The 22,451-nt window shown below is 45.6% G+C and overlaps 4 protein-coding genes and 1 non-coding gene across 5 annotated transcripts; all 5 read left to right on the forward strand.

Annotated features, from left to right (window-relative positions):
• Positions 1 to 332: 332 nt before the first annotated feature.
• LOC117835669 (uncharacterized) lies at positions 333 to 6,744 on the forward strand. The gene is made up of 9 exons (XM_034715018.2): positions 333 to 853; positions 1,051 to 1,112; positions 1,255 to 1,369; positions 1,508 to 1,631; positions 1,797 to 1,877; positions 2,063 to 2,404; positions 2,502 to 2,668; positions 2,748 to 3,577; positions 4,892 to 6,744. Exons 1-9 carry the CDS (start codon positions 507 to 509, stop codon positions 6,355 to 6,357), a joined length of 3,534 nt encoding a protein of 1,177 aa, XP_034570909.2. The 5' UTR covers positions 333 to 506; the 3' UTR covers positions 6,358 to 6,744.
• Positions 6,745 to 7,130: 386 nt separating this feature from the next.
• On the forward strand, positions 7,131 to 9,937 carry LOC140223288 (ribose-phosphate pyrophosphokinase 4). Its single transcript, XM_072294907.1, has 6 exons — positions 7,131 to 7,517; positions 7,630 to 8,041; positions 8,135 to 8,203; positions 8,344 to 8,472; positions 9,419 to 9,518; positions 9,603 to 9,937. The coding sequence occupies exons 1-6, from the start codon at positions 7,381 to 7,383 to the stop codon at positions 9,734 to 9,736; spliced, it is 981 nt and encodes a 326-aa protein (XP_072151008.1). The 5' UTR covers positions 7,131 to 7,380; the 3' UTR covers positions 9,737 to 9,937.
• A 1,329-nt stretch (positions 9,938 to 11,266) lies between these two features.
• On the forward strand, positions 11,267 to 12,775 carry LOC117835658 (cysteine protease XCP1). Its single transcript, XM_034715010.2, has 4 exons — positions 11,267 to 11,786; positions 11,913 to 12,148; positions 12,246 to 12,386; positions 12,465 to 12,775. The coding sequence occupies exons 1-4, from the start codon at positions 11,324 to 11,326 to the stop codon at positions 12,699 to 12,701; spliced, it is 1,077 nt and encodes a 358-aa protein (XP_034570901.1). The 5' UTR covers positions 11,267 to 11,323; the 3' UTR covers positions 12,702 to 12,775.
• Positions 12,776 to 13,089: 314 nt separating this feature from the next.
• On the forward strand, positions 13,090 to 13,161 carry TRNAQ-CUG (transfer RNA glutamine (anticodon CUG)). Its single transcript has one exon. It is a non-coding gene; the product is annotated as a tRNA-Gln (tRNA).
• Positions 13,162 to 14,679: 1,518 nt separating this feature from the next.
• On the forward strand, positions 14,680 to 18,718 carry LOC117835679 (uncharacterized). Its single transcript, XM_034715025.2, has 5 exons — positions 14,680 to 15,326; positions 15,868 to 16,210; positions 16,646 to 16,917; positions 17,697 to 17,896; positions 18,194 to 18,718. The coding sequence occupies exons 1-5, from the start codon at positions 15,137 to 15,139 to the stop codon at positions 18,626 to 18,628; spliced, it is 1,440 nt and encodes a 479-aa protein (XP_034570916.1). The 5' UTR covers positions 14,680 to 15,136; the 3' UTR covers positions 18,629 to 18,718.
• The last annotated feature ends 3,733 nt before the right edge of the window (positions 18,719 to 22,451 follow it).

The raw sequence follows: 22,451 nt of genomic DNA on the forward strand, positions 1-22,451 counted from the left end.
AGTCAGCAGCAATGGCAGCGTATACTTCACCTCGAAAAGAAGAAGAAGAGAACGAACAGAAGCGTCGTGGCCTCGTGGGTGGATAAATTACAATGTTAGAGTAACTTTTTCTTTATTTTACCAAATAAACTCTATGAGTTTGGGAGGTGAGAATTTGTGTGATCAAGGTGATAATTTCTGACCAAATTAGGTCGAATTGATTTGGCAGACATTCTTTAACTGGACGAGTTTGGCTATTTAGCCCAGTAATTTATTTACTGAAATCACACGACGGTCCTTCCAACCTTTGCAGAAAACACCCCTACTGAACTCATTATTACACGTGTCTTGCTCTTCAGCCACCGCAGACTCGTCCCCGTTCCTCTGAGACGAACCCAACAGCCACCGCAGATCCGAGCTCCCCCTCTGTCCTCGGGCCACGGCGATCACAACCGCCGCGGCGCCGCCCATACCCACGCCCGAGCCACTAAACCGGTAGCCTTGCCTCGGCCGCGGGCGGGGTGGCCATGGAGGACTACCCGGAGGAGCTGCGGACGCCGCCGCTATCGCTCGTGTCCATCGTGGGGTGCCCAGAGCTACACCCCTCGATCTCGGCGGCGCTCAGCTCCCAGCAGCCGCCCATGAACACCCTGGCCCTGCCGGACTTTACCAAGGCCTCCATCCTGGCCCGCAGCGGCAAGGCCCGCGACCCGCTCGCGCCGCCGCAGGCCCCAGCGGGAATCCTCAAGAAGGACTGGCTCCTCAAGCACCGCACCCGGGTCCCGGCCGCCGTCGCCGCGCTGTTCCGTGCCGACCAGGTCTCGGGCGACCCCGCCCAGTGGCTCCAGGCCTGCTCCGATCTCGAGAACCTCAAGTATGTTATCTGAATCGTTTGCATTGTTGACCCCAAATTGACTTTTGCACAGCTAGAGGTTTAGTTACGAGTCTTAAGATGCAAATGGGTAATTTATCAAGTATCAACCATTTGGAATTTAGGAAGCATCACTCAGTTAATTGACAGCAGCTAATATAACCGAAGTTGACACCAAGTAATTTTCGTTTATTGCACAGGTCTGCAATTCAGGGGATAAACACTAAATTAGTGGTGGTTCTGGTACAGGCTCAAGCTAGTGGTAAGTACGGAGTGCCTGCTTAGAGTATTTGGTGTTGTCTCTTCTCTCTTGCAATGGCTAGCAGACATTGTGATTATTTTTGGCTAGTTGAATACCAATTATGGTGAAGGTTTTAAGTTGCAACCTAATTATATTTTTGCAGATGAGCTGAGTGAGGATGTTACTGTTGCGCTGAGAAAACGTGCGGAGATTGATTCTAAGCACCTGGTTGTTTTGGTTGAGCACGATGAAGCAGAATGGAACAGATCTCTCAGCAAGTCTGTAACTTTTCTTTGTTCCTGTGATTCTACTGATGTACTTTGTAGAACAAATATAACCTTTTTTTTTGTTCATGCCAACATGCCGATTTTCTTGGAGGTGTGCACAATAATTAGTGTAATATTCTTTATCTGCAGATTGAAGAATGTGTTTGCAGAGTTATGTTCAGCATTCTATAAAGAGGAAGGGCGAAGGATAAAGGCTCGAATTGAGAAGAGAAACTTTTCTTCCGTTGAGTTGAGCATCCGCTACTGCTTCAAGGTAAGAGCCACTCTCTCCTTCAATTTAGTGCTGTTAATCATTCTAGGTGCAGGGTAAAAGCACGGAAACATACATAACTTTTACCTACAGTTGCTTGATAATTTAGTCAGTGATTTTTCCACATTGCCTGATCTATCTATTTGCCTCATTACTTTGATGCACCAGGTTGCTGTCTATGCGGAGTTTAGAAGGGATTGGCCAGAAGCATTAAAGTTCTATGAGGAAGGTGTTCGCGTTTTGCGTGAGGTCTGATCCTATCCTTATCTGTATTCACTATCAACAATTGTCCAACTAAATCAATTCTCTCAGATTTTTTAAATAAAAAAACTAGGGCTATCATTCATCCAAAAAAAAGTTGGTTGATCCATCACCATTTCATAAGCAGTTTCTATTTGCTTTGCACCATCCATTGATAGTGTGCTCATATTTAGATGATTGGAACTTCGACAAGGTTGCCTCCAACCCAACGCCTAGTTGAGATCAAAGCAGTTGCTGAGCAATTTCACTTTAAGATATCAACTTTGCTACTTCATGCTGGGAAAGTGGTAGAAGCAATCACGTGGTTCCGTAAGCATATCAGAAGCTATGAACGGGTTGTCGGAACACCAGAAGTTGCTTTTCTTCATTGGGAATGGTTTAGCAGGCAGTTCCTCGTCTTTGGTGAGCTAATAGAAACAACATCTGCTACTGTGCCAGATACGTTATCTCCTCGATTTGGTACTGCAGACAATGCATTGACTGAGTGGGAATTTCAGCCAGCTTACTACTATCAGGTTCAACCTACATCTTTGCACAGTACTACGACAGAGAGACACTCCATTTACTTGATATGCACTAATAAATGATTTCTCATACATTTGCTTCTGACAGTTAGCCGCAACTTACTTGAGAGAGAAGAGGTATGCCATTGAGTGCTCATCGTCAACGGCAAACCTTACAACGGAAGCTAATGGAATACCTGAGTCAGTAATGCCTTCTGTATATGTTGGCCAGTATGTGCGCTTGTTTGAGCAAGGAGATACAGTTAGTGTGCTACCGTAAGTTCCTTGATACTTGTTCTCAGAAAATTATAACATATTTTTTTATATGAATACTTATACCTCAAACTGGTTGCAGCCTTTCTGATACTGAATACACCAGCTATGCTTTGTCAGAAGCAGAAAGGTTTCAAGATTCTTATGAGATAATAGCATTATTCAGAAAAGCTTATGAATCATTTCAGAGCCTAGGTGCTACAAGAATGGCTTCTTCCTGTAGTCGTGGAATGGCCATAGAATATTATGCAGCTGGGGACTTTAGCAACGCAAAACAACTTTTTGATGGTGTTGCTGGTCTGTACCGCCAGGAGGGTTGGACCACTTTGCTTTGGGAGAACCTAGGGTACTTGAGAGAGTGCTCTAGGAAACTTAATTTCCCGAAGGATTTTATCAGTTATTCTCTAGAGATGGCTGCATTACCTTTGTTTTCTGGCAGTGTAGAGGAAACTCGAGAAAACAAAATTAAGAGCGGGCCTGCAGGTTCTCCTACCATTTCCAGGAGAGAAAATATACTGCAGGAAGTTGTTAATGTGTTGGAAAGAAAACAGCCACCAGAAGGAAATGATGATGGGTTTAGTAATGCAATGGAAGAAACCACTCACCTTGATATTGATCAAATAAGTCCGCTCAGAATGGTGCTTACTGCATCTGTTGCTTTTCATGATCAATCTGTAAAACCTGGTTCACCTCTTCTTATCAGTGTGTCACTGTTATCTCATCTTCCTTCCCCAGTTGTGGTTGATCAGTTGGAGGTTCAATTCAATCAATCTGACTGTAACTTTGTCATACATAGTACACAGGAAGATTCTCCTCCTTTGGATTCGAATTTGCATGGCCAAGTTGTTGAAGCCACTTCTCTTACACTCTTCACCAATAAATGGATGCGGTTGACACGTGAAATAAAATCAGGTACTATCAGTATATATGCTTCATTTTATTAACTGTTTATCCACTTGCTGTCCTAGCATATATTGTAAAAAATCGTGCTGGTTGACCCTGTATATTAATATAATAGGCGAGACTAGAATCTCCATGTGGAGACCTGGATTAGCAAAAGCTAGATACTTTGTATATTTTAGCATTAGTCAACGAATATCAGAAAGCCCACAAATATTATTTGATTTATTTTCAATCAAAGTTATTTCTTTTGGGATCATACTTCCCATGTCAAGGGGAGAATAAAAATCCTATGAAAATCACCATTAGTCAGGGTAAGACGGAAAGTAAATAATATAATGTCAGTTGAAGAGAGCGATCTAATCCATACTTCCTCCTATTGTAAATATAATTGCATCTAGGTTTCTCCTAAGTCATTTTTTTTAACTTTGACCATTGATATCTAAAAATTTATATAGATTGATATCATAAGGTTGACATTACTGATTGACACAAGTTACCTGGATGGAGTTTGTGATGCAAGGAAGTAGGTTATAGTCAGATGAGATATTTTCCTTACAACTAAAATAACATGCTCCATGCCCATGGTATATTATGATAGTGTAAGCCAAGGTATATCATCTTCATCTATGTGTACTCTTAGCATGCAATGTGATGTCTGCATATGCCCATATGCTAAGGTGTAGCAGACGCGCTGTTAGCGTGATGGTAGAGCGCGCAGGTGTGGCGCTCCCCGCCAGGGTTCGAATCCTGGCGCTGCAGGGTCGTGCGCCCACCTCCTGGCTGTAACAGAGCAGCGGACTCCGTGGCCGCCAATGAAGCGAGCGCGCGTGAGATCCCTGCCTGCTTTCCGGGTTTGGTGGGCCCCTATCTTAAGGTGAAAGTCAAGGGGACGTCTCTCCCCTTGATCGAGTCATATGCTAAGGCGTACCTATGTTGGAAATGAAATCTGGTGAGAACAAGTGCTTAAAATTATTGTATAAGAATGAGAATTTGGGAGGAAATAGAACTAAACTGTCAGCTATGGAGGAACTAGCCATGCGATATGTGGCCTACTTATCTAGCTGCGGTAAAAATGGGGTACATCCATTTTGAGTAATAGGCAGGCATTCTCTAACAAGGATTTTCGTGTTATATGCCATCTTGAAAGCTGAAACCACAATTATGGCTCTTTTTTTTTTGCTTTGTTTTCTTTTCATGGGGTTTGCGTATTTGCTCCTTTGTACTCGAATATTTGAGCTGAACCTTTCCTTGCATATGGTTTTTGTCATAGTTTTCCTAGCACTAATTCCATAATAGAGCTAATATTACGAGTACATTCTGCAGGACAGAGTGGAAAGCTAGAATGTTTGTTAGTGAAGGCGACAATAAATAAACACCTTGTGATTTGCTGCCACGCTGAAAGTCCTGCCTCGATGGAAGACTTCCCATTATGGAAATTTGAGGACCAAGTAGAGACACTGCCCACAAAGGACAATGTTCTTGCCTTTTCTGGGCAGAAACTTATCCAAGTTGAAGAGCCAGATGCTCAAGTCGATGTTGTTTTAAATTCTGCTGGTCCTGCATTAGTTGGAGAGATATTTATTGTACCAGTGACCGTATTTTCAAAAGGGCACACAGTTCATTCTGGTGAGCTGAAAATTAACCTTGTCGATGCCAGCGGTGGTGGTTTGTTGATGAGTCCGAGGGAAGCAGAAGAATCTGAAAGTCATCATGTCGAACTTCTTGGTGTCTCAACTGTGTCAGATGGCAAAGAGTCAAAGGAAGAGGTCGATAGCATAAGAAAAATCCAGTACTCATTTGGGGTTGTATCTGTTCCCACATTGAGCGTGGGTGATTCCTGGTCATGCAAATTAGAAATCAAATGGCATCGAGCAAAATCAGTCATGCTCTATGTTTCACTTGGTTACTCCCTGGGCTCAAGTGAAGAAGAAGCACTGCACCGGCTTAATGTGCATAGAAGCCTACAAATTGAAGGGCAGATCCCATTGTTAGTTACTCACCAGCTTTTGAGACCATTTAGGCGAGAACCCTTGTTGCTGTCCGAAATCAGATCCTTAGGTGACGGTGATAAGAAATGTTCTCTTGCTATGAATGAGTCTAATATGTTTATTGTGAATGCTAGAAATTGCACTGAGGTTCCCTTACGATTACACTCAATGACTATTGAACCTGATGATGATGGTAAGCAGCTCTGCTCAGTGCAACAGGTCAGTGGAATTTCCAATGGACATGCAGTTATTGCTCCTAGTGAAGAATACAAAGGAATATTTTCAGTCAATCCACGGGCTAGCAATTCAAACTTCCATTTAGGTGAAATTTGCCTGAACTGGTCAAGGGATTCAAGACCTGGCGAGGCTCAAGAGAGACGTGTTATTATGAAACAAAGGTTACCTGAGGTCAGCGTTGAGGAGCCACCGCTTGTTGTGAGCATGGAATGCCCTCCCTATGTTATCCTTGGAATCCCTTTCACTTTCTATGTGAAGATCCACAATTCAACGCCTTTACTTCAAGAAATCAAGTACTCCCTTGTGGATTCCCAGAATTTCGTTTTTTCCGGTGCTCACAATCATGCTGCTTTCATTCTGCCAAAATCAGAGCACATTGTTTGTCATAAGCTTGTCCCGCTTGGTTCCGGCTCCCAACAGCTGCCTAAGATCACAGTAACTTCTGTGAGGTATTCTGCTGCATTGACTCCTTCAGCCTCAGCAGCGACTGTTTTTGTATATCCCAGTGAGCCTAAATTCAATTTGGAAACTAGCTGTTCGGCATCCGACCAGTGTGTGAGTTAAAAGATTTGTAGAGAACCTCAGGCCTCCGCACTCCTGACTCACAGCTTGGCTCCAGGCTGGAAGGAGGTATGCTACTGAGAACTGAGAAGACCATCAGTTTTACCTTGATGTCGATGCTGAAGAGACTAGAATCAGATTCCCATCGGCGAAAAGCAATTGGCGCCTTGCAAAAGTTTTGGCATTCTTTTGAGTTGTCGATTTTGTAGTCCTTTTGGATTAACCACATGTCTGTAACTTATGATTGCTTCATTGTTTTTGGCCCAAGGATAATACATACACAGGATGGGCTATTGTAAATCGCCATATCCCACCAGTGAAGTGGGGAATAAACAGCCCCCATGTCTCAGTACAAGGTTTAATTCTTTGTTTCAGGTTCCTGATGCTTAAGATTGCTTCCATGGTTTCTGTATATTCTGTTCAAACTAGATTGAGCCCCTTCCGCTGAATCCCGCCTTGTACATCGTTTTTATTCGAATGAAAACACCATTTCTAGTTTATCTAAAGCAACATTTTACTGGGCAAAACAATACTTTATGCTGCCTTTTCAAGATTAACAATTCAACATGATGGGATAAGGCTCTTCTTTATTGTGACTCTTGACATATGACGATGGCTGCGTGCTTCATGATGGTCGCCGTGCAGGGGAAAAACAACGCGAGCAAAGTAGCCGTCGCCTTCAGCCGGCGGCGCGCTCCATGCCGAATCCTTCTCGGCGTAGCATATCCCCGCGCCGTCGCGTCCTCCTATAAATTGCAACATCTTCTTCCAAAATTTGCTTGCCTCGACGTTTCCGTGTTCACATCACGGGCCGTTTCCGGTTCGTAGTGCGGCTGGGGTCTAGGGTTTAGAGCGGTAGGCTCCCCCAAAAAAAAGTCGAGGGAAATTATTCGCCGCCCTGCCCGCTTCGCGTCTCGATAAAGCCGACACCACCTGTCCCGTCAGAGCAGAGCCCGCCCCTCCCCGCGCCGTTCTTTCTGGGATTCCCCTGTCCCGGCCGCCGCCGCGGAGACCCGCCGGCACGAGATGGAAGTCGCCACCGCCGCCGCCAAGCAGAAGCCGAAGAAGCACATACACCTCTTCTACTGCTCCGAATGCGAGGAGCTCGCCCTCAAGATTGCCGCCAGCTCTGACACCATCGAGCTCCAGTCCATCAACTGGCGGTAAGCCGCCCTCCCCGCCCCGGCGACCCCTCCTCTTTCCCCTCCCGCTCCACCGATTTCGCGGAGCAAATAACAAACTGATTCCTTATGTTCTGTGACGCTGCGCCGCCAGGAGCTTCGATGACGGTTTCCCGAACCTGTTCATCAACAAGGCGCACGACATCCGGGGGCAGCACGTGGCGTTCCTGGCCTCCTTCAGCTCGCCGGCGGTAATCTTCGAGCAGATCTCCGTCATATTCGCGCTGCCCAAGCTCTTCATCGCCTCCTTCACCCTCGTGCTGCCCTTCTTCCCCACGGGCTCCTTTGAGCGCGTTGAGGAGGAAGGGGACGTCGCCACCGCGTTCACCCTCGCGCGCATCCTCTCCATGATCCCCAAGTCGCGCGGTGGACCGACTAGTGTCGTCATCTACGACATCCACGCGCTCCAGGAGAGGTTCTACTTTGGGGACGACGTCTTGCCGTGCTTCGAGACAGGGATCCCGCTCCTGCTGCAGCGCCTCCGCCAGCTCCCGGACGCAGACAATGTGCGTTGTGGCATCCATTATCATATTCGAACATTTACTTTTTGTGCTAGAAAATTCCTGTGGCAGTCCTGACCGTTGGCATGTTGCGTGCAGATCACCATTGCCTTCCCAGATGATGGGGCTTGGAAGCGGTTCCACAAGATGTTGCAACACTTTCCAATGGTCAGTGGTTCCCTTTTCACGCTTGGATATATCTTACTCAAGTTTTGAATGCCTTGTTTTAAAGAGGGCCTTTAGTCATGAAAATGCCCAATTTTAATGATCTTGTCATGAATTTCATGTTGAGCTGTTTGATTTTACAGATAGTCTGTAATAAGGTTCGTGAAGGTGACAAGAGAATAGTTCGAATAAAGGAAGGAAATCCTGAAGGGCGCCATGTTGTTATTGTTGATGATCTAGTGCAATCTGGGGGAACTCTTAGAGAATGCCAGGTATGGTGGATATGTTATTCTATTGCTTCTTCATGATAGTAGCTGTCAGTGCTTACGTAGCTACTTGTCTTGGTATTTACTAGTTTGGAAGGAGATATTGTGTCATATAATTGAAATGACAGAGGGGCACATTGCATGCCATTCTTTCTATGATTCATCTGGCAAAGGAAAAAACATAATGTATTCCTTAATATACATTAAACACAACAGCCAGAAAAACCAAGATTCCTGAAAAAAAGCTAAAAGAAACATCAGTGTCTTCTGTTGTCAAACATGTATCTCACAAGATCCCATTTTTCACTCCTTTTGAACTCTCTTTGTTGGTAGACTTGGCGTCCCATCTTTACTCCTGTAATTTACCATACTGTTATGTTGATAAATTCTGAGTGTTAATGATGTTGCAGTAGTGGCATATGCTCCTTTTTTCCCCTCTAAAGAATTCCATATTCTGCTTGTTTTACCTGCCACTGATTTTTTTTTCTCCCACAATTATGTCAATGCTCACATAGCTGCTTCTCTTAGTATATACTCAGTTTGGAAGGAGATATTGTGTCATATAATTGAAATGACAGAGGGGCACATTGCATGCCATTCTTTCTATTTGGGTCATCTGGCAAAGGAAAAAACATAATGTATTCCTTAATATACATTAAACACTGCAGCCAGTAAACTAGGAGTCCTGAAAAAAAGCTAAAAGAAACATTAGTGTCTTCTGTTGTCAAACATGTATTTTTTTTTCACTCCTTTTGAACTCTCTTTGTTGGTAGACTTGGCGTCCCATCTTTACTACTGTAATTTATCATACTGTCATGTTGATAAATTCTGAGTGTTAATGATGTTGCAGTAGTGGCATATGCTCCTTTTTTCCCTCTATAAAGAATTTCATATTCTGCTTGTTTTACCTGCCACTGATTTTTCTCTCCCCCAATTATGTCATGTTTTTCAGAAAGCTCTGGCTTCACATGGTGCTGCAAAAGTTAGCGCTTATGTGACTCATGCTGTGTTCCCTAAGCAATCATATGAACGTTTCATGACGTCTAATTCTGGTAATTGGCAGTTCATGCAACTTAGCATTTTCTAGTTTTGCAGCCATGCAGATTTCTTGTTGCTTATCATTTTGTTCCTTGCAGCTGGACCAGGTGACCAGTTTGCTTACTTCTGGATCACGGACTCATGCCCTCACACAGTGAAAGCCATTGGCCAAAGACCTCCATTTGAGGTGCTGAGCCTTGCTGGCTCGATTGCGGATGCTCTTCAGATATGAGCTTGGACCGGTAGAGGGGTTTGAATTGCCCATCATATTAAAAGGGTACTAGGAGATGGGCTGCTCCTGTTTGACCTAAATGTAAGAGTTCATTCCAGTTTCTGGAAAACAAATAATGTGGAGTAAGTTTGCTGTGGAAGTATCTGAAGGTTCCATAAACAGCCCTGTGATGTGATAATAAAATCAGGCTTTGGATGTTCACATCTGTGTATTTCTCAGTGTTAACTTCTGTTTCAAGGGCGCAAGATCGGTGCTTTAGTTTCCTGATCTGTCTGAGTACTTTAGCCTAAGCTTTCAGTTACTAGGGCTTTGTTGTGAACTACAAAATTGCTTCAATATACCTGAGCTTCAACTGAATTAATGAATTTCTATCAGATTGAATGAATGATCATGAAAGTCGTTGCAGTCAAAACCTCCTGGTCGCCCTGAAATTTACTGTTCGATGGATGCACCCAGGTAATTGGTATGTGGAGCTAGCCTGCATATGCACTACCCCTGCTCTTGCCTCTTTCAGGTATCCAGGTTATTGTAAAACAAGCTTCTATTTTTCAGTTTGATTTGGCCGGGTGGTACATTTTAGTCTCCTCAAACTGTGGGTTTGAACTGCAAGCTTCAGACAACGCTCAAGGAATTTGAACTTGGCAACTCTTTTCAGTGAATCTGGCTATCTGGCATCTCGTCACTGGCCTATAGGCATTTACACCAAAGTCAATCCAGAAAACGCAAGCAGTTTTTTTTTCTCTCCGGGCAAATCCGAATTTCATTACTTCATGTAATGAAATTACAGCGAGACACCTCCAAAATTTAGTTTCATACCTTACCACCACTTAATCAGGAAAGCAGCACCGAGGGCCGAACCTGATTAAGATACCACACCTACAGACGACCAACAAACCTCAGAAAAAGAAGGCAAAGGCAAAGGCAAAGGCAAAGCATCCTACAACAAGACAGTACCAAACAGAACACAAAATGCCTGACCCGAAGAAAAAAACATTAACACCCACTAATTGCTGGCAGCCTTTTCCAATTTCCATCCATCCGGCTGAACTCGTCCATGCGTTTACTGAAGCAGCACCATTCCATTATCTTCCTGCGTTGCTTCTTCAGGGTGAAAGCAAAAAATGCAAGTAGTTGGTTAGAGAATAAAATAGTATGATGTACTTTCCTTTGGTGATGGCTTGAGCACACGAGCAAAAGATGCTTAGCAATCCTTCTAAAAAACCATTCGACAGCTGCTTTGCATGGTCGAACAAGTTATCTCCAACTGGTGTGTATAGCTGCAAGATTTAGACATAAGATACCCTTATTCTAAGCCATCATGCATGCTACCTAAATCATGATGTAAACATCATAACAGGCATCGGAGAAGCACTGCAAGCGTTCTCATATGAACTTGTGGAACAGAAGCATACCCGCAACAGCAGCTTCCTGGTAAAGCAAGGCACTGCTCTTCCAAAGCTTCAGCCAGAAGAGCCATATCAGGTGCAGTGAATTACGTGCAAGAAACATAGATGACGAGTATAAATGTGTTCATGGATCCTAGACCTTCCATGACAAGAAATAGACAAATAGCAGCAGCCACTTGCCATGGAATCCAAGCTCCTAGTGCTCTTCCTGTGCCTAGCATTTGCAGCATGTTCTGCCAGCCACCACCATGACCCCTCCGTCGTCGGATACTCTCAGGAGGATCTCGCATTGCCAAGCAGACTCTCTGAACTCTTCACCTCCTGGTCGGTCAAGCATAGCAAGATCTACGCCAGCCCGAAGGAGAAGGTGAAGAGGTATGAGGTATTCAAGAAGAACCTGATGCACATTGCAGAAACGAACAGGAAGAACGGGAGCTACTGGCTGGGCCTGAATCAGTTTGCCGACATTGATCATGAGGAGTTCAAGACCAGTTATCAGGGATTAAAGCCAGGTTTGTCAAAAATAGGTGCACCACCACGCCCTCCAACAACGTTCAGGTATGCGAATGCGGTTGACCTGCCCTGGGCAGTGGACTGGAGGTACAAGGGAGCTGTGACGCCGGTCAAGAACCAAGGAAAATGTGGTGAGTCCAGTCTCTGAACAATGCACACAATCCTTTTTCAGCATACATTCAGTACCAATTCAACCGAAATGTGGTGAATTCTGAGCAAGAGTAATTCGACGATAACAAGAAGAAAATTTCTTGCAGGGAGTTGCTGGGCCTTCTCAACGGTGGCAGCAGTTGAAGGCATCAACCAGATCGACACGGGCAAGCTGGTATCGCTCTCAGAGCAGGAGCTGATGGACTGCGACACCACGTTGGATCATGGCTGCGGAGGGGGGATCATGGACTTCGCATTCGCTTTCATAATGGGGAACCAGGGCATCCACACCGAGGAAGACTACCCGTACCTCATGGAGGAGGGATACTGCAAAGAAAGACAGGTTCGTACAGGGCAAAATTCCTTCATCAGATGTTCAGATGTAAACTGCATCGCATGAAGTTCTAACAAGGGTTCTTCTTTTGCTCTGGCGTGCTTAGCCTCATGCCAGTGTGGTCACTATAACTGGATACGAGGATGTCCCGGAGAACAGTGAGATCAGCCTGCTGAAAGCGTTGGCTCATCAGCCTGTCAGCGTTGGGATAGCTGCAGGGAGCAGGGACTTCCAGTTCTACAAAGGGGTAAACAACATTGGCTGCCTGCATTTTTCAGATGACGTCACAGATAGAAGTAACTTTGTGCATGTCGTCTGACTGCAGGGGGTGTTTGACGGGGCTTGCAGCGACGAGCTTGACCACGCGTTGACGGCCGTCGGATATGGCTCATCGTACGGCCAGGATTACATCGTCATGAAGAACTCATGGGGGAAGAACTGGGGAGAGCAAGGGTACGTCAGGATAAAGAGGGGCACCGGGAAGCCGGAGGGCGTCTGTGCAATCTACACGATGGCTTCCTACCCTGTCAAAAATGCAACACGCTGGGGGTGGGGGGCCTAATTTTGTAACCAATCTTGTAATCTGCACGAAAGCAACGCGCTACTCAAACAATATGTTAATCAATCGTTGGTTAACCCTGATGGTGGCAACACTGGACTAGGCTGGAATGTCGAGTACTAATGTCCGAATTAGGCCTACCATATTCTCCGTGTGAAAATGGCCCTGCCATAGGCGGTAGGTCAAAATCCTATCTACATTCTATAAGATCTCGACTTCGACATCACACAACCACATATCGATTCTTTTGGTTCCATTTTGTGTTTTTGTTTTGAACTTTGTAGAAGGATTGATCTAGGAACTATTTTGTGCGTACCCAAACGTCTTTTTGAAAACAGGCTCGGTTCTCTACTCCTGATAAATAAGTTCTTTTTCTTCCGCTAGCAGCAAAGGTCCCATGGTCTAGTGGTCAGGACATTGGACTCTGAATCCAGTAACCCGAGTTCAAATCTCGGTGGGACCTTTATTTTTTGAGCTTCCTGAGCGAGTGCGACTTTTTTTGGGGGGGCATGGTAGTCACAATGCTATGCAAACTGCTGCTTGTTTATCTCATATTCTCATCTCCTGAATTTTTTAAAGAATGGTACTTCGTTCCAGATTTTTTAGTGAAAGCGTCAAAGAACGTGTTTGGCACTCGTAGAGAAAGAAAATACAAGCGTGTCGTTTTACGGTTTTCGTCCGCATCGTGCAGAAGTGCAGAACTAGGCAAGTGAAATCCAATTCACAAAATAAATTGATCCGGTACCGTTGTGGTAAAGGTCGTAATGCTGGCGGAATTATTACCGCAAGACATAGAGGGGAGGTCATAAGCGTCTATATTTTACGACAAAATCAAAAAGACATATTCTATGGTAGAATCGTAACCATAGAATACGATCCTAATCGAAATACATACATTTGTCTCACCAGGAAGCAGCGCAGCGCAGTGGCACCAGCGCGCCCACTGCGCTGCACCAGCGCGCCCTGGTCGTCGGCGGCAGCGAGCCGGCGACTCGTCACTCCGCCTTGTTTTCTCCAATCCCCAATGCAGCCGCCACCGCACGAGATGCATCTGAGCGCGAACGAGGGGATCAAGGGCGTGTGGTTCGCAAGGATCGAGGTGCATCCGCCTTGAGCTGCTCCGCCGCGGCGCCCGCGAGGTCCGGTCCCTCGACCTCCGCGCCTCCTCCACCTGGTCCCAGCAGCTCATTGACGCCAGCGTCCACCTCTTCCAAGGTAGTACCCCTCGCCAAATTCTCAAACTTCAGTTGGCTCCATCATCAATCACATTGGTTGGTGGCAGTGTACTCCTCATATGTATTACTCCCTCCATTTAAAATTGTAGGTTGTTTTAATTTTTAGACGCACGACAAAAATTATGTATCTAGATATAATTTGGAGTTGATGTGAGCACTTCCCCAGAGGCAGAAGCTGAATCTATGAAAGAGTGGGTATCTAATATATGGTAAAAGTGTATTTAGAGAAGTCAAAACGAGCTGCAATTTGGAATTTGGAACAGAGGGAGCAAGAAGTTATACTGACTCCATCTGATTTTGCACGTTGGATTGCTCAATCCTTGCTATAAGACGCTCAGATTACTTAGTATGCAGTTCCACCTGATCACCTCTGAGGCTCAGAATCAAGCTGCTAGTTGGTGCTCTCTCGGAGGAAACTGCCCATTTCCGTAGTTCTTTGTCGCATCTACGTGGTTCAAATTAAGCAGTTTGTCTTACACAGTTGTTTCTGGACATAACAATAGTAGCACTAATCAGTAAATACGTCTGAGCCTAAAATCACTCAGGAATGAGAAGCAGTGGTTCGAACTCGGCTATGTACCAATGGTGAGCCGTGAGCCCTCAGGAAGGCTTGGCTGCAACGATCTCCCATTGGCAGGAGCGGAAGAGGAGAGAACTAGATGGCCCAACCATATTTACCTGGCTGGCTTCAGATCTTGGGATGCTAGCTATATTCTCCGCCTCTTGTCTCCCACCCGTTGGCCCGTTGAAGTGGATTCGCTCGTTTTCCGCTCATTGCTGGTGACTCGGGTAGTCTTTGCCGTAGCCGTCGCGCTGCACGTTGGCGAAAAGGGTCGATCCGAGGAATGCTACAGGGTGGTTCTGGCAAACGTTGGCTCCAGGGATCTCCTCTCTCCGGTACCTGCTCAAGAGAGCAAGAAAGTGAATTTGTGTCGAACTATTTTCATATACACACTGTAAATTCTGCAACAGTGATTCCAAGCTTTTTACTGCTCTAAAAGTTTCCAATTCCGAAGGTTGTGTTGTGTGATGTCTTTCTAATAAAAACAAAAAAGTTATATATTCGCAAAAAAAAAGTTATTTCTGAATAGCTGGTCCAGGTGATTGCCGTCGTCGGCGACTTGTGTGCCCACCCTCGTTTTCTCCGCTCCACAGTCCACTGCGCACGAGTCGCCGCGCTAGCGAGAGGAGGGGCGCGTGGAGATGCATCTGAGCGCGAACGAGGGGATCGAGGGCGTGCGGTTCGCGGTGACCGGCGGACAGGGCTTCGTCGGCGCCGCGCTCTGCCTCGAGCTGCTCCGCCGCGGCGCCAGCGAGGTCCGGTCCCTGGACCTCCGCGCCGCCTCCCCCTGGTCCCGGCAGCTCCTCGACGCTGGCGTCCGCACCTTCCAAGGTCCTTCCTTAGCCCATCTCCTCGGTTCAGATCGATGCATCACCAAATCCAAATCACCACTGTTTTGCTTCACTGTGGGCTGTGGCTGTGGCCGTGAGTCGAGTGCAATTATAATATACATAGAGGATAACTATATGTGATTTACCCCCATCCTAAGTTGCAGATGGATTGCTATTAAGAGTAGATGCTTCTCGAGTGCTGTCATTCCTTAATATGTTGTAATTCCGCTTCTGAATCAAGTTGCAATTAGTGTGTCCACGCTGAGGAGATAACACTGCCTGTATTACTTGTTTAATCTCTGCTTAATCTGTGTATCTAAATAGGTAGCGGCTCCTGCTTAGTTGCTTTTGGACATAGTTACAGTAGCACTATCAATATCAACCATCCTGTCTTGCCTACAATCACCCAGTTACCTTCTCATTTTCCCCCCTTTGATGCAATTGGTTACCCATATATTTACTTTGAGCAACCATTGGTAACCGATACATGGTTTCCGAAAATTAACCATCAGTCTCTTAAACTGATGTCCTCTTTTTTACAGGGGACATTAGAAAGAAGGATGATGTGGGGAGGGCTTTCCGTGGAGTGGACTGTGTTTTCCACCTTGCTTCTTATGGCATGTCAGGGAAGGAAATGGTGCAGGCTGGTAGGGCCGATGAGGTTAATATAAACGGGACCTGCAATGTACTTGACGCTTGCCATGAGCATGGTGTCAGAAGGCTTGTGTATGTAAGCACGTACAACGTGGTGTTTGGAGGAAAGCCAATTGTCAATGGAAATGAGGCTTTGCCTTATTTCCCGATCGAAGACCATGTTGACGCTTATGGGCGCAGCAAATCAGTTGCTGAACAGTTGGTGCTGAAGAGTAATGGGCGGCCAGCTAAGTAAGTTTACCCTTCTCCTTTGCTAGGCTTGAATGCCGTGTGCACAATAAGCTAAATTCAACCTGCTCCTCAAAATAGATAGACCCTAGAATACATGCAGCCAAGGTTGTTAATAATTAATTTATATTAATGGATTTGCCATCAAAGTACTTCGATATCATTATAATTTTAATATTCTTGTGCGGGTGCACAGTTGAAAAAGTATTGTAAATGTTTTATATTTTGTTGGAGACCATGTTGGCGTCCAAAACGACAATTAGAAACAAAAGTTTATGCTAATGCTACTCGTTGCACAATTCTTTAGATTGTGATGTCATGCACAATCACTCCTTATGATGGACCTGCAATAACAACAATCATTTGGTTTCAGTTTGTAACTCAGAGTGGCATTTGATAATATGCAGTCTGTCTTGCTGATTTAGTGAAATCTTACAGGGGTGATAAAAGTACTCGTCTTTATACATGTGCAATTCGTCCTGCTGCTATATATGGGCCAGGTGAAGAGCGCCATCTTCCAAGAATCATGTCCATGGCAAAGTTGGGATTAGCATTCTTCAAGATTGGGGGCCCAGATGTGAAGACAGATTGGGTATACATAGACAATCTAGTTCTTGCTCTGATATTGGCAAGCATGGGACTTTTAGATGACATTCCTGACAGGAAGGGAATCCCTGTAGCAGCTGGTCAGGCGTATTTCATCTGTGATGGTAATTACTGTTAGCCTTTGTGATGTGTTACTAAGGCCATGTTTAGTTCACTCCAAAACCCAACTTTGACACTAGGCAAAAAGAAGATTCCCCATCACATCAAACTTGCGGTACATGCATGGAGTACTGAATGTAGACGAAATCAAAAACTAATTGCACAGTTTTGTTGTACTTTGTGAGACGAATCTTTTGAGCCTAATTAGTCAATATTTGGACAATAATTCACAAATACAAACGAAACGCTACAGTGTTGCTACAGTAATTTTGGCACCCCAAAGTTGGGCAACTAAACAAGGCCTAAATGACACTCATGCAGGTGCCATCTTTGCCAATTTTTTGTTACTTGAATTTGGAAAATTCTTGATGAGTCTAGTTAGAGAAGACATTCGTGGTTCGTTGTCTTGAAGTTTGCAGAAATGCCAAAAAAAAAGTGAATTATTTAGCTACTTTCCTCCTCACTTTTTTTGAACACTAAAAGTTTGAAGTTTAATGCTCTACAGAGAGTGCACACAATTCTTTTTTTTCCCCATATTGAGGTATTCCAGGATTCTATTACTTGAATAACATAATTATTTGCAATACAAGTACACAGTGTTCTATGAGATATGATTACACCCAGTAATTTCTGAACCCTTGAACTAGGCTAGATTTAGACTATTCTTCCTTAAGGGAAGTATCCCTGAAAAATTGTTTGTTTCAAATGGCTATGATATAGAGCACGGTGATTATATATGCAATTATACATTTCATTGCCTTATTGAGCTATTACTGTTTCGCAGGATCACCATGCAACACTTTTGAATTTATCATCAGCCCTCTCTTTCGAAGTTTGGGTTATGCAGTTCCTCGAGTGACGCTCGATACCTCTGTCGCCCTTTCCATTTCAAAAATATTTTTATTCATATCTACAATGTTCTATCCGTGGCTTGATAGCAAATGGATCCCTCAGCCTCTAATTCTTCCTGCTGAAGTGTATAAGGTCAGCCTCTTTGTCCTCCAATTGTGTTACTCTCTTTTATATTGCCAGTTTACCTAATCCAGCATAGTTTGAATTTTGAAATTTGAATATAACAGTCAGATGCAAGTGCAACGGTCATGCCAATTTCATCATTAATTTTTAGGAATCAGACCGTTTTAAGGGATATCTCTACTGAACTACTCTTGACGACTTGCAAAATAATACTTCTGTTTGATGTTGGACAAAAGTTAAGATACTAGTCCCGCTGTTCAAGGATATGTAAATAATACATCTGATGTTGCTTGCTAATTGTGGCAGGTTGGTGTTACACACTACTTTTCGTTCTTGAAAGCAAGAGAGGAGCTCGGCTATGTACCCATGGTGAGCCCTCGGGAAGGCCTGGCTGCAACTATCTCGTATTGGCAGGAGCGGAAGAGAAGGGAACTAGATGGCCCGACCATATTTACTTGGTTAGCTGTTACAATTGGGATGCTGGCTATATTCTCTGCTGCTTGCCTTGCACCCATCGGCCCGTTGAAATGGGTGCTTGACATCCATTTATTTGTCTTTCGCTCAATGTTGGTGATTCGGTTAGTCTTTGCAACAGCCGTTGTATTGCATTTTGGTGAAGGCGTTTATGCCTGGTTCTTGGCGAAAAGGGTCGATCCGAGGAATGCTACAGGGTGGTTTTGGCAAACCTTTGCTCTTGGGATCTTCTCTCTCCGGTATCTGCTCAAGAGAGCGAGAGGGTAGATTTTTTTTCACATACACATTGTAATTCTGTAACAGTGATTTCCAGCTTGATGCCTGTTATTGAGGAGATGTACCCGCAAATGGTTTTTATACTGCTGTAAAAAGTTTCCCATTCTGCCGTGAACCGTGATCGGATTGGGCAGAGCTGACGAGCCGGCCACTTGCGATCAATGTGCGCGACACAGAGCCGGCGAAGGTTGGCTGCGGCGCGGCGACTTGCAGCCACCCTTGTTTCATCCGCTCCACACCGCATGTCCCCGGTGGGTGGCCCGCAAGGGAGAGACGGGTGGAGATGCATGATGCATCTGAGCGCCAACGTGGGGATCGGGGGAGCTGCTCTGCGGCGGCGCGGAATCAGTCCCATTGTCCCAAGATCATGTTAAATCATGTCCTATTGGCATGAAAGGAGGAGAAGAGAACTGGATGGCCGACCATATTTACTTGGTTGGATGTAACAATTTGGATGCTGACTCTGTTTTCTGCTGCTTGCCTTCTTCCACCAGTCGGCTCGTCCAAATAGGTGCTTGGCATCTATTTATTTGTTTTTCGCTCGGTGTCATTTATGGCATATATATGCCTGGTTATTGATGAAATGGTTTATCCAAGGAATGCTATAGGCTGGTTTCGGATTTGGCAAACCTTTGTTCTTGGGTTTCTCTTTCTCTTTCTCAAGAGAGCAAGAGGGTAACTTTTTGTTTACCACACGTTCTCAATGCAAATTCTGTAATAGTGATTTCTAGTGTGATACCTGTTACTGAGGAGGTTTACCTCCTAATTTGGCTCCTTGCTGCTGTAAAAGTTGTCCATTCTAAGGTGTGTAGCATCAGTGATCGGATCAACCAGAGGCAGCCACTGCTGTAATCGATGTTTTTGTATGAGTTTTGACAAGGAAGCAAATCACAGTGTGCAGGACATTTTCTATTTGTTGCGGTGCCTTCAAACCTCCAGCAGAAATTTAACGGGTGTTGCACATTTAGCACAGTACCTCTGAGTCCGAGCTGTATTGAGCGTACGCAGGTGTGGTAGAGCCGTAGAGGCATGAATTGGAAACTAAAAAATTATACTAGCTCCTTTTCCATTCTTGTATATTTTTACCTGCCTTTGAATTGAAATCTGGGAACATGCCTTTTGAACTGAGGAACACACATGTTACAAACTGATGGAGGAGTAACCAAACATGAGTGAGTACTTACATGCATATATGTGAATTAATGTAGATAATAATGTGGAATTAATTAACAAACGAACAAAGTAAAGAATAGATAAAATGCGAAAGATAAATAGATATTGTGCCTATATGGGCTGGCGCCACCAGACTTGTGTGACTGACTTGTGGACCCGCAAACAGCCCCGCGTTGCGCTTGCCCCAACGGTAGGTCGGTGCTTCCTCGCGCTCAAGTGCCAATTCCAAACCCCGCAGAGATCAAATCCCCCTCCCTCCTGCTCCAATCCACCACGCTCCGCATTCCCCAATCCCCCGTTGCCCACCACCACGCCGCCGTCTCGGGGGAAACTGCGGCTACCCAGACGGGGAAACTGCGGCGGCCGGTGAAGCTCGCCTCCATCGTCCTGCCGCCGTTACCTGCTGTCGTCACCGCGCCCGGAGGTATTCCCATCTCCCAGTCGTCCAGGACAAGGTAGAGGTGACTCCGTTGCCGAGTAGGGAGCTTGGCTGAACGGCCACCGCCGCCACGCGCGTCGGCCGGCCGCTTCGGCATCTCTGTTCTTTCCTCGTAGTCTTGGTTGTCCAGCCGCTCATCAACTCCTTATTATGTGGTCCTCTCCGTCCCGTCCTCCCTAATCTTGGAGCCCTGCAATTCGTATCTGAACTCAACTCAATTCCTGTGGCCGCAATCCCTACTCCTACACTGCTAAGATCTGCTTCGAATCTGAATTGAAAAACGGAAAAGCTCAGAATCGTACGCACGTCCGAGTCCAATATTGTCGGTTGCCAAGGAGGCAAGGAAACCACCGTCACATGGGAGACTTGTTCGACCCGCCGCTAATCGGAAGGGTAGACCGGTGGGGACGAAGACAAACCTTAGTTGGGCCTCCCATGCTCCTTATGGTGGGCCCTTTTAGAGGACTTTGCGCAGCCCACCAAATCCAATGTTCAGCCCATCATCTATCGCCGCGCGTTGTCATCGCCAATTCACACCACGGTCCCCTGCCATCCGGCGCCTGCCTGGCCACCGGTGGCCACAGCGTAGTCACCAATCTGGCAATCTGTACCTATTTGGAGACAAAATGTTTCAATCAAAATCAAATGTTTCTCTTTCCTCCGATGGCGGATCGAGGAAAATGCAGTGGAGGCAGCAGTGATCGGAGGAGGGCAGACCGGCAAAGCCAGCCGCCTCTGTAATCGCTGTTTTCTGACGGAAGCACATACATCGTGCAACACATGGTCGATCTGTTGGTTGCAGGTTCGAACACTGGTGGCATATGCTTCCTGATGCAATTATGAAATTTTAGCAGGTCTTTTTCCTAGATGAGCTGTAACGTAGCAAGTCGTTGTTAGAGCAGAAATTTGGTGGCTGTCGCACATCTAGCACCGTATATACTCTGAGCATGAACTGTATAATAATCGCGGAAGCCAAAAATACATCTGGTTTCCCTTGCTCGCCAGCAGTACATGTACATCTGCACCAACTCTTTCTAGCATCTGTGGAGAATTGCCATTGGAACAGGCATGTCACAGGGGTGCCGACGGAGTAACCGAATACTGCCACGAAAAAAAATGAGCTTGAGCTCCAGCTTCTTCAGATTTCAGTTGTGCTCCACCACTCCCGCCTGCTCTGCTGATTCTTCCACCAACCTCCCGACCTACCATGCCGTGCGTTCAATAAAAGTGAGTGTCGGCGAGCGGAAGCAACCGGAAAAGGAAGAGAAGGGAACAGGTGAGCGCCGAGTGCAGTGTCACGCTCGGAGTTGGACTGCTGAACTGCAGCCATGTACATGAGCCGCACGAACTGCCGAGTTGGCACCTGTTGCGCTTCTTCATCAACAATCCTAACCCCATCCTCTCGACCAAAAAAAACTCTCCCTGCCAATCTTGACAGGAATTCAGAGCTTTAAAGCAAGGCGTGAACTTGATCAGGCAGTTTCAGGATATAAATGGTAGCAATAGCAGTAGCTTGTAAACCTTGTAAAAGTTCAGGTTTTTCATTGTCTGAAACTCTGAATGACGTTTTTCTCGTGAAGGTAGATTGGCGTGCATCTGCCGTGGGAAAAATCATTGCTGGAAAGCTCTACCTTAAAGCCTAGCCTATGATGAGCAGCCGGAACATGACAAAATGTTCCGGTTGGAGGCGGGTACAGCCGGACAGACAAGGTTTATGGGCCACCGGGCTGCCATTTGGATGATTGACTCCTCTTCCTCCCCCATGTTCGCATGTGATGTGAATCCTTTTGGTGCGGCCGCAGCCGAGCTACCCATTTTTAAGTAAACGTTAATCAGCCACATTCCTTCATTCCATCCATGAGGTAATCGTTAGAAGCTTCAGCTGTTCCTTTTTTTTCCTGAACTGGCAAGGCTTCGGTAGAAAGAGTAGCAATTGCAGAACTGGATGGCACTGCATTTTCAAGGAAAGAAAGATACATTGTCTCAGAACTAACTATGGCGGCGCGCTTAAAAGAAAGGATTAAAAACAATGCAATTTAATTACATCGAAGGACAGTATCAATGTCAAAGTTCAAACTATTAACCCAAATGAGCAAGGTTTCTTTACCAGAATAATCAGACGGCTGCTGTTGCAGAGTTCACATGAGTTGGTGGCATGAGAGATGCTGAGCTGGGTCAGAGACGGCCGGACAGCACGCCACT

Source organism: Setaria viridis, chromosome 1, assembly GCF_005286985.2.
Source record: "Setaria viridis chromosome 1, Setaria_viridis_v4.0, whole genome shotgun sequence".
Classification (NCBI taxonomy): Eukaryota; Viridiplantae; Streptophyta; class Magnoliopsida; order Poales; family Poaceae; genus Setaria; species Setaria viridis.